The sequence below is a fragment of the Pyrus communis genome, chromosome 14, assembly GCF_041283825.1.
Source record: "Pyrus communis isolate YQ-2024b chromosome 14, ASM4128382v1, whole genome shotgun sequence".
Lineage (NCBI taxonomy): Eukaryota > Viridiplantae > Streptophyta > Magnoliopsida > Rosales > Rosaceae > Pyrus > Pyrus communis.
This window is the reverse complement of record NC_142578.1, coordinates 4,273,048-4,284,437: the sequence shown is the minus strand read 5'-3', so window position 1 is coordinate 4,284,437 and position 11,390 is coordinate 4,273,048. Positions and strand designations below refer to the sequence as shown.

Sequence of the window (11,390 nt, the reverse complement as noted above, 5' to 3'; positions counted from 1 at the left end):
AAAAATGACTTGAAAGTGGCCAAACAGCCACAGTGGGAACTCCCCGGAATCTGGAAAATGCTTATCCAAGCAATTTTCATGATTAAACCTTCACCAAAACCATTTTTATTCAATAATCATGTACTTTAGACCACGAGGGAGGAAGATCGAAGGAGTTTCATGGCTTACCTTCACCAGAGACGGCAATAACTCTTTGGAGAAAAGGTTGCATAGTAAAGGCATTATTGTGCAAATAAATAGAATAAGGAAAAGAGAGTGATCTCGTCCAGTGCTCGCCGTAGTGCTAAGGTAGTTGTGATGGTGGTGATCTGCCGTGTACGAGAGGAAATGGGGAGTTCGAGGGAGGGTGAGAGAACACGAGAGAGGCGAGTGAGTGCAGTGGGAGAGATGAGTGAGGGAAAGAAAATAGTGAGAAAATAAAAAGAGAGAGGAACTCTCGAGACAAAGGGAAAACAACCAAAAAAATAGGGACATAGGGCCCCATGTCAAACAATGAGGGGTCCAAATTGAGAAAATATCTTCAAACGTGAAATTACCTAAATACCCTTGACGTTCAAAAATTTGTAAAAACTTCGTTTTAGCTATGAATTCAATTCTGCTCGCGCCTCCGCGTTTGTATTGACAAGGGCAATGTGAATATGTTAAAAGAATAATTCCTACATATCATGACACTAGAGTTAACGAAAGTCAACATTTTCACCGCTAGGGGCATTTTTGTAATTTTATGCAATTATAACGTAAACTCTGAGACGGGTTGTTATAAGTAAACTTTAATGTAAAAGTCATAAATGTATAAAATAAAAAATGGACATGACAGTGTGGGTGATGATTACGACAATGGTGGTGAGGGTAATGGTTTTGATGGTGGTAGTGGTGGTGCCAATAAAGGGGAATGGTGGTTTCAGAGGTAACAAAAGTGGTGGGGACGACGATGGTAACAGTTGCGGTTGTGGTTATTGTTGTGATGACAATGGTGATGGTGGTGATGGTGGTGGTGGCAATGACAGCAACGATGATAATGTTAGTTGTGTTGGTAGTGGTGGCGGGTATGATTGTGGTGGTGGTTGTAGTGGTGGTGATGCGATTGTGGTATGGTGGTGGTGGCAACAATGAAGGTGGTAATGACAATGGTAGTGTAAGAGGTTAGGGTTTGTAGTGTTATGTGGTAGTTGTGGTTATTTTGTTTTTCAAGGATAAATAATGTCATTTTTTTTTTAAATTTATGCATTCTTTTGTTGAATTGAGGCCCGCATTTGCTCATTGTACTGACGACTTTATCAACCGAACTTACTTCATTGCTTAAGACTTGATGCACCATTTACTTGAATATTTATACACTCAGGGGGGAGTGTTGCAGTCTTGATTAGGTTAATAATGTTATTGTGTAAATATTAGTAAATCATTATAGGATTCTATCATATCTTTTAGATAATATCATGTTTAAGTTGTAATACCTATTTGGTATGGAATTTACCTCCTACAACTATAAATAAATGCATGATGAGATGAGAAATCAGACTACAGAAATTCAGTCAATTCTCTCTTTCTCTATACTTACCGTATCTCTCTATAGCGCTCCAATTAAGTACTGGTTTGGTATTGATATGCTTTTATAAAAAGTGAATATAAAAAAAAGCTGAGCTCAAAAAGTGTTTGGTAAACACTTAAAAACAGTTTTGGATGAAAAAAAGATGAAAACATGAAACAGCAAAAATGAGCTTATTCTCATAGCACATCAGAATCAGTTTTTTTTTTTTTTAAAAATACAGCAATACCAAACTACATACATATTTTATACTATTTTAAAATTCATAGCTAGTCAAATCTAATTTACCAAACGCCTACCTACCCCCACCAAAATGCCCCATTATTTTTTCTTAAAGCAAGCCAACAACATCATGAGGTAGGAAAAAAAAAACCACATAAAAGAAAGAAAAAACATAAAAATTCAAAACATTTATAAGCACGAGCGCTTCACCTACCAGAAATCTAATTTCCATAGAAATTAAAAATCTCAATAAATAATTAAAAATAAAATTCAAACAGCCTGCCGCATAGAATATCCGACAATTAAGAATTTCGGATTCAGCATAAATTTTTAATATTAATTCAATTTCTAATTTCCATTGAAATTAAAAATCTTAATAAATTATTTTTCCTAATCCGACATTTTCAGAAGCCTCCATTTCTGAATCCATCGACGGACTCCGCGAGGCCTTCCGTCTCCCCTTCTCTCTCTCTCTCTGCATCTTGCTCTCAGATCTCCATTTCTGAGCTTCGAAAATGCAGAGCGCTGCCTTCACTCTCACGCCCTCACTCCGCCTTCCGAAGCTTCGGAGGCCGTCAGTGAGCTCCGCCGTGAAAACTAGATTCGATCCGATACGTGTTTCGGCCTCCTCGAAGCCGAACAATTTCAATGATGCGGTCTCCGTTTCTTTGCCGCGCCGATCCTGGTCTCTCTCTTCGTCTTCCTCTGATTTCAAGCTCAGGCGGTGGACTTCCGTGCCGTTAGTCGATTCCGATGCCCGAACAAAGCGTTTTGAGGTACGCGCCACTGCGGAAACCGCCGGCGAGAGCTCCGAGTCCGGCAGCAGCATATTCAAAACGCTTGAGCTCGGGGCGTTATTTGGCCTCTGGTACCTCTTCAACATCTGGTTCAATATCTACAACAAGCAGGTAGCTTTTGTGTATTTTGCTTCTGCTTGTTTGATTTCTTGTGTTCTTATTTGCTTGATGTGCTATTGCTGTAGATTTGTTTGATTTTAGTGAAATGCATTGTTAGAATCCATATTTTTTTGGGTAGATTCTGTTTGGCTTGGCGTAAAGTTTGCTTGAAATCGGAGTTTCATTTTTGAATAGAAAATGAAAGAAGATGTAAAAGCTGGATCCTTTATTCATTTACTGAATAGAAGGAGATTTAGTTTAAGGTGGTAAAAAGGGAATATGTAGCTTTTAGCATGCAATTTATTTCAATTCATTAAAAAAATTGAACAAGTCCGAAATATAACGATTCAGATAAGAGTACATTATGTTTGATTAAGGAAACTTCTTCTTTACAGGTCTTGAAGGTGTTCCCATACCCAGTAACTGTCACCGGAATACAATTTGCTGTTGGGACTGTAGTTGTTCTGCTTATGTGGGGTTTGAATCTGTACAAGAAGCCAAAAGTTAGCGGTGCACAGGTACGTACTAGTTTGATCAAATGAGTGTCTGATATATGGGTTGTTTCTTATTTTAAGCAACTTGTCAACAGCTTGCAGCAATTCTTCCACTGGCGATTGTGCACACTTTGGGTAACCTTTTTACTAATATGAGTCTTGGGAAAGTGGCTGTCTCGTTTACCCACACGATCAAAGCTAGTGAACCCTTTTTCTCAGTTATCCTCTCTGCCATGTTCCTCGGGGAGGTAAGGATTTCATAAAGTTTTGCCCCATTATCTGTCTATATGCTCTTTTAAAATTCTTCATTGTGTGTACGTTGAGCAGTTTTTAACTTTTTTGTTTAGTGCAAATGCTAAATTAAAAAATTTGTATGAATTGTGATGACTTTGTATCCAAGCATAATCAACCATGAGAATCCAATTGTAGGATTTTATGACTTCTATTTTTCAATTGATAGCCAATTGGGTTGTCCAATTTATCTTATATGTCTTGATGCTCATATAGATACCTACTCCATGGGTGGTTGCTTCCTTGATACCAATCGTTGGTGGAGTGGGACTTGCATCAATTACTGAGGCCTCGTTTAATTGGTAAGAAATTATAGTATACTCAAAATCATGCCAAAAAAAGAGACAAAGAACCACAATGTCTAGATTTGATTGATGAATCAATAATTTTGTGCATTTATTAATGTTTATTTAATACAATTATTGTTTTGTTTGTGAACAGGGCTGGATTTTGGAGTGCTATGGCTTCCAACTTGACAAACCAATCTCGTAACGTGCTTAGCAAAAAGGTCATGGTTAAGAAAGAGGTAATATACATTTCCATATTTTATGTCAAAAGTACTGTTGTGTTGGTTATTGTTGTAGTGGTAGTGATGTGGTAATTTATGATTGGTAAGAAAATGGACTGAAAAGAAATGTTCTCCAGGTCACCTAGCGACCAAGGAATGCATGGTTACTCACCCTTGGATTTGATATCAAGGGTGAAGACTAAATGGATATGCTGTTAATGTTTTAATCCCATTTCTTGATATCAAATCTTAGGGTGGCTGACCAAGAATCCTTGGTCACTTGAGAACTGGACTCATTGACTGAATGGATTCACATGTCTGCCGTGCATTATTCTTTTATTTCTTTACTTCTTTTTGTGTTTCTTATTTGTCTTCGATTGGCATCGTAACCTTCAGTTTGTTTTGAGCAGGCAAATATGGACAACATTACACTCTTCTCAATTATAACAGTCATGTCCTTTTTCTTGTTAACTCCTGTGGCTATCTTCATGGAAGGGGTGAAATTTACGCCAACTGTCATGCAATCCGCTGTGAGTATCTTTTTATGAGCTAAAGCTTGCATTGCAACAGAGTTGTTGTAGATTATACTCAAAACTAATTAGCTCTCTCTCTCCAATTACAGGGTCTAAATGTAAAACAAGTATATATTAGGTCTCTCATTGCTGCACTCTGCTTCCATGCGTATCAGCAGGTTAGACTTTTTTCTAGTTCCGTGGTTTAATATCATTTTCATCTATTTATCAATTTTCCTGGGCTTCTCATGAGCTTTTGTTTATAGCATTGAGTTCATTGTTGATGTTCAGCATACTTGTAGTAAAGTACTGAAAAAGTATTTTTAGGTAATGGAAAGTCACTAATCCATGTTTCTGAGCAAACATTCTAGTATTTTTTCTAATTGGTCACTATATTCAATATCGCTTTAACAGCGTGTGCACTGTGCATTTCTTTTCAATCTCTTGTCAAGTCAAATTGACCAGAAATTTCTTCGTAACTGCTTACCTTTTATGTTTTCTTCAAGGATTGTTTATGAACTATCTTGAAATACTGTCAGAATTGTGCTCGTGCTGACTTCAATTTTGATTCCTTTTGGGGCTGCTAAAATTGGGAATGGGATGGGGTTGAGGAACCACCCTTAGCATAAGACCTTAGATATTTTGTACTCTGGATTAGAATAGAGAAAATACGAAATTAGATCGAACAAATTCTGGGTGCAAAAAATGCAAGGGACAGTTGCAAGTGTATTAACTGTATTTGAAAGCTTCGTGTTTGATGCTCGATTTTCCTAAACATTGATGCTTCGTCTTGTTTTCAGCATAGTACTCTCATGTAAGTTGCTGACTATTGGTGAGGTGAACAATGCAGGTTTCATACATGATATTGCAGAGGGTATCACCTGTTACCCATTCAGTGGGTAATTGCGTGAAGCGTGTGGTGGTTATCGTCAGCTCGGTTCTCTTCTTCAAGACACCTGTTTCAGCTGTTAACTCTTTCGGTAAAATGCTTGCTTGGTTTTCGTTAGGATTTAAATATGGTTTTGCATCTTGGATATTGAGTTGAATTACGAGCAAAGTCTTTCTTGGTACAGAAGTGTATGATCTTGTTTCAATGTAATGTAGGCACTGGACTGGCGCTTGCCGGAGTTTTCCTGTATTCAAGGGTGAAGCGTATTAAAGCAAAGCCGAAGAGCGCTTAAAGTAGTGCGATGAGATTTTGCTATTTGATGATGGAGTTAGATGAAAATTTCCAATTTAATTGTAGGTCAGGCAGGAACCTAATTAGTGGTTTGGCCCTTAATATTTTCATGTTGGTTTCTTCTTGTATTTTGTTTTTGTTTAAGAATTTCATATTTTCTGGACCGCGTGATGTGACGAGAAGTATCCTGTCCTCGGTTGTCTTCTGGTTTCAAGTTGTAATTGAATTTTTCCAGGGGTTCACGATTTGATTGTAGAACGTAATCCCGAAAAAGGATTAGTTATTGAAGAAGGCAGGGGTTGTGTAGGAATGTAGTTGTTGGCATCCATTTTCTCTAACTTTCATGGCTTCGGTACTTATTTGTGTGATAAAAGTAGGCGTATGTATACATGCTTATGATAATGTGACCGTCACACTTGAAAGTCGATCTCATAAAAAAGCTTTAGTCTTTCCAAATGCTAATCGTCATTGGGGTTCAAGGTTCGTTTCAAGTTTTCTCACTCGATTTTTCAAAGTCCAGGGCAAGGGGTGATTTTTGGTTCGGAAACAAGCATTCAAATGTTGATTCAACAAGGTTTTGGAATTAAATATGTTTTAATTTTGAAATTTTGGATTATCAGAATATATTGGAAATTTTGGAATCGATTGCTTTATTTATTACTGCAAAATTATACTCATGCAATAATTCTTGTTATGAATTACTTCCAACAAACGTCGAGTTTTCCTCCTTGTAATTTTTGCCAAGCGACAAACCACAGAATCATCACCTCAAATTTGATTCGGAATTGAGTAACCAGTCATAACCGCTATAAAAGGCTCTCCTAAAAAAGAGAGTGGCTTAGTGGCCACAATCATGACCACAAGCTCTCTTGAGCAAAGCGAGACAATGACCACTACTAAAAGCCAAAAAGAAAAAAGAAAGAAAGGATCAAAAAGGATTGCCGCCGACACTAAGGCCAAAAGCTAAGGTGGGTGGCGGTAGCTTCTCTCTTTGGAAACACTAAGTACCTGATACTGTAGCTGGACGTCAGAGTTAACATTTATAGTCAACTAAATTTGTAATGATGAATTAACAAGCTAATTAACATATATAGCACAAAACAGTTACCTTCCACTTCCAGAAAGTTTACCAGCCTCATATCGCTGCTGCCGGATTTGCTTTCAACAACTGCACCGTAAATTTTGGCCACGCCCCCATCAAGCACCTCCAATCTTTGTAGTTGACGGAAATAATCAAACCAGAGCCGCTCCAAAGCAGTAACAACTCTCACAAGATGCAGTTTGGCATTCGTTTCCTTGTTAATCCACGGCGAAACGGGCAGGAGCCATATTCATGGGATGATCCACAGGATAAGGAGAAGGACGGGGACGAGGAAGGAAGGAAGTTGGCAGGTTCTATAACAAAACTCCGTAGTGTTACAACCACACACAGTTAGACAAACCTTATTGCCAAAAGAGGAAAGAAAAAAAGTACTACCTTGCGTGCGCAGAAGGTTGAAGCTGTAGCAGAAGCAGCGGTACCTGCAATTTCAGAATCTGCAACAAAGTTTGCATCTGCTGTTGGAGAACATAATGATCTAGTTTTCTCCATATTCCAGCAACCAGAACCAGGGGGGCCTAATTTTTGTTGCCCTAATAGTATTCATGTTTCTGTTATACGATATACTGCATATTGGATTTTTTTTTTTTTTTTTTTTTTTTTTCTGGTGAAACAGCGGGAAACCTATTAGGTTTTGGCTCATCGCCGTCATCATAATAATAATATGATAGTTGAAAGAAATCAACCAGACAAATCGAATCGGAAACCCTAAACCCCGAAACTAACCAAACAATCTAATCGGTAACCCTAAACCCCGAAAACAACTCAAAGTTTTTTATCGGTCCAAAACAAATTGTAGAAATATGACTCCTTGAATTATTTCATGTGTGTACGATAGTTTACAATATATGGAGTAAGGCTAAATTCTTTTGTGGAAAGATTCCTAAAGAGATTACAATTAAGTATTAATTACTTGACATGCACGAAGCATTAATTTCTTCGTCAAGCCGTCGTGTCGTTGGCTGCTTTGCTTTGCTTGCCTTACATCTCATCTTTTGGGTTGTTTTTGCTTTTATTGTCGTTAATTGGGCTTCCTACTACTTCATCCAACGGTCACGGTGCACTTAGAGCAAACCCTAGATTAACCAAACAGTTTGTCCCAAAACAAAGCATGAGTTCACATCATGAGTTACTTTTTGGCTTTCTTTGTTGCCATGTTCCTTGGAACTTTGCTTTAATCTCAGATTTATTTTTAGCTACGCTTCTTAGAACTTGATTTTGATCCTACTTTGCACCTAAAATTCCAAAGTCGTCACTTTGCTCAAAGAGTTGGACTTTGATCTCACTTTACCCCTGAAACTCAACAGTTGCCACGTTGCTCCCTGGTACTCTAGTTCAATCATACTTTGCCCTCTGAAACTCAAAACTCTCAACTTTACTCCATTAAGGCCATCTCCAACCGAAGGGTCCAGAGGGTCAGAGGGTCGAAAATAGCCCAAAAACCGTCTCCAACCGAGGGCTAGGCCAGAGGGCTGTAGAATTTGAGAGGGCCCCACGAAATCGGAGAGGGCTAGAGGGCTGGAAGGCTGGCTGCATGCCAGCCTGGCGCTGGCCAGAAAATAGAGCATTCTTGTCGGTTATAACCGACAGGATTGCTTAAAAAAAAATTTGAATACAACGGCTAATCAGCTAACTGGTATTCAATTTTTTTTTTTTGGTTTTTGGGCCTTTTTTTTTTTTTTTTTTTTTAAATTCTTAAAAATTCTAATTTTTTTCCCTATAAATACCTAAACCATTCATTAAATTTAAGTTCTAATTTTTTTGATTTTTTGGGATAGTTATTGTTGTAGTTTTTAAATTTAAGTTGTTGGATTTGAATTTAAGTTGTTGTAGTTTTTAAATTTAAATAATGAATTATGTTTGGCCCTATGACCATTTGGCCATCGGTTGGAGACGGTTTTTCGTGACGGGGCTAAAACGAGCCCTATGGCCCTTTGGCTCTCGGTTGGAGATGGAGGCAAATATGACCATGTACTGTTCATTAAAATATTAATATCTTGGAGAATCTTGGAGGTACAGAGGGTTAAAACGAGCCATCTGACCAACCATCGGTTGGAGATGGCCCAAATATCTGTTAAGTTTACTTATATGGTATAATTAGGACCCACTGATGGTTGACGTGGCACAAGTACAAATTAAGGTCACTTCAAGTTGGCCTAAAAAAATTCAATTAAGTAAACATATAACACTTTAAAACCCTGCTTAATTAATAATTGAAAACATTATTAGCAACTGCAAGAACACGTACGTGATACACTCAAAACCATAATACAATACAAAAGCTATCAGCAAGAGTACGTATATATATTATGAATAAAATCACGTATCCCTTATTCATTAATCATTATTTTTATTATTTTTAGTACATATTCATTAATCATTATTAAAAGTATACTTTTCTTCACCTCCATGCATAAACCATATATTAACCTCTGTATTATGTTATTGTAATAAAACTGTGTAATCCCGCTACTCCTCTTTCTCTCTATCTCTCATCATGTGATGATCATGCGATGAGAGAAAACCGGAAATATACTCCTGGTTACATTCAAAATTCTACACAGATAACCAAAACTCGATCGACTTCAAAGATGATTGCATCCCTCTCTCTTTCTTCAACTCTATGAAACTTCAGCTTAATTAGTTCACTTGAGATATCATCTCCACCAAATCCATCTCCTTCTTCACTTCATTACTCTCCCAATCCACTTGCATCTCGACATCAAAATCCTTCTCATCAAAATTACCCTTGTCAACATTACCGTAATCAATCTGATTTTTACCATCAAAGTTACTGTTCTTCTCACCAACATCAGTAGCGCAAGGGATGTCATCGAGCAGAGAGTCGATGCTACACCCTTCCTCGAAGATGTTCTCGTCGAAACAAAAATTGGGGTCCTCATTGAAATCGTTGTAGCTCGGAACCAACTGATCATTTGCGGATGAAAACTCCAGGTTGGTTTGTGGCTGATGAGCAGCTGCAGCTGCTTTGGTGCTGGTGCTGACACCGTTGTTGTTAGCTGAACTGTTCTTTCGCTGCCGCCCTGTGCTGTTGCTTGCCGAGTCTAGGTTTAAGCTCTTGATGTATTCCTGCAGAACGGAGCTTCTAGCGCACTTTGATCGACATTTTCGCTTGGAATATTGTCGCCTTTTCGTTGCGTTCCAGTGGTTTTTGATGGAGTTTTCGGTCCTTCCGGGCAGTCTCTTTGCAATTTCTGCCCACTTGTTTCCTATTTCTGCATGAGCTTGTATCAGTATCTTGTCCTCCTCCTCACTCCATGTGTCCTTCTGCAAAACGAATAAAGTTGACATTAATAAAACAAAACAAAACCATCTGCATCACTTTCTTTTATTAGATTTGTACCACGCGTTACTACACCACTAACTATTAGTAATTTCGCGGTACGCAACTAGACATGAATGTATGTGTGATTCATGTAGCATTACTCGCCAAGTGTATTGCAACCTAAAAACAATTTTCATGTAATTAGCATGTTTAGTTCTATAATGATCATTCATGTTTGGGATTGCTTATTTATAAAACACTTGTAAACGCCTTTATTCAAAATTCAAATACTTCATGAAGATGCACTTGGGAAGTAATTCCGTGGCAGCTGGTACTTCCCAATCCTATGACCCATAAAATTTTCAAGCAAACATTATCTAAAGTACTTTTGGTTGTTATAAAGCGCTTTTCGCTCTTCTAAAAACAATGCTAAACAAGTATAAGTAAGTCGATTATCGAATACCTTGATGTCAGGCCTTAGGTGGTTATGCCATCTCTCCCTACATTGCTTCCCAATTCTCCCAGGCAACATCTGAGCAATGTGAGACCATTTCCTCACTCCAAATTGCTCAACAAGTTGAATTAAGAGCCTGTATTAACACAAATTTCACATTAATTAGAGATCTTAAGCTACCCAAAAATGCAATTAAAGTTTTAATCAGTTTTTACCTATCTTCCTCAATTGTCCATTGACCCTTGACCACATTTGACTTCTTTCGACCTTTCACCGTTGACCCTCTTGTTACTCCGGTAACTCTGCTTCTACCATTCATCCCAAATTTTCTGTAGTACGCATTTTGGTCTGCATTGTTTATGCAGGAGACCTCATCCGGCACCAAAAAGTTCACGGGTTTAATATCTTGAGAGCAATCCAACGGCAGGAAATTAGTTGCAGTCATATGAGATGAAGTTCCGACCACATGATCTAACGGATTTGATGATCTGTGATGAGTTGAGAATTTCAAGTAGGACCCACCTTGGAAGTTGTCCAAAACTTGGCCATGGGCCCCATTGCTTTCTGCAACATTTAGAGGCTTACATTCGTAAAAGTTCACATCTTGATGTGATGAATTTTGATCGTACGGGTAGGATGTGTCGTTGTACGGATCAAAACATGGGGAGTGGGTCCCAAACATAGGGTTTGACGAGGAGACATTGACCTGAAATTGATGATCAAGGTGGTGAAAATCTTGAAGGTAATTGTAGTTTCCTTTTGAAGACGAAGACCCTTCAAAAAGCAACTCGTCTTTTGTGGTGCAAGGTTTGACATAATTCTCCGGTGCGAGCAACGGAACGTAAATTTGAGAGACGAGGTTTTCCCTGAGATTGTTGAGCTCCATTAAAGATGCTCTAAGC

General features: G+C 38.2%; 2 protein-coding genes across 2 annotated transcripts; one reads left to right on the top strand and one right to left on the bottom strand.

The window, feature by feature from the left end:
* The first annotated feature begins 1,991 nt into the window (after positions 1–1,991).
* Positions 1,992–5,959, top strand: LOC137712534 (triose phosphate/phosphate translocator, non-green plastid, chloroplastic). The gene is made up of 9 exons (XM_068451614.2): positions 1,992–2,676; positions 3,060–3,182; positions 3,254–3,406; positions 3,666–3,751; positions 3,891–3,975; positions 4,368–4,487; positions 4,580–4,648; positions 5,320–5,449; positions 5,574–5,959. Exons 1-9 carry the CDS (start codon positions 2,284–2,286, stop codon positions 5,648–5,650), a joined length of 1,236 nt encoding a protein of 411 aa, XP_068307715.2. The 5' UTR covers positions 1,992–2,283; the 3' UTR covers positions 5,651–5,959.
* Positions 5,960–9,388: 3,429 nt separating this feature from the next.
* On the bottom strand, positions 9,389–11,374 carry LOC137712459 (transcription factor MYB98-like). Its single transcript, XM_068451528.2, has 3 exons — positions 10,704–11,374; positions 10,498–10,624; positions 9,389–10,036 (listed from the first exon to the last, which is right to left on the bottom strand). Exons 1-3 carry the CDS (start codon positions 11,372–11,374, stop codon positions 9,389–9,391), a joined length of 1,446 nt encoding a protein of 481 aa, XP_068307629.2.
* Positions 11,375–11,390: the final 16 nt, after the last annotated feature.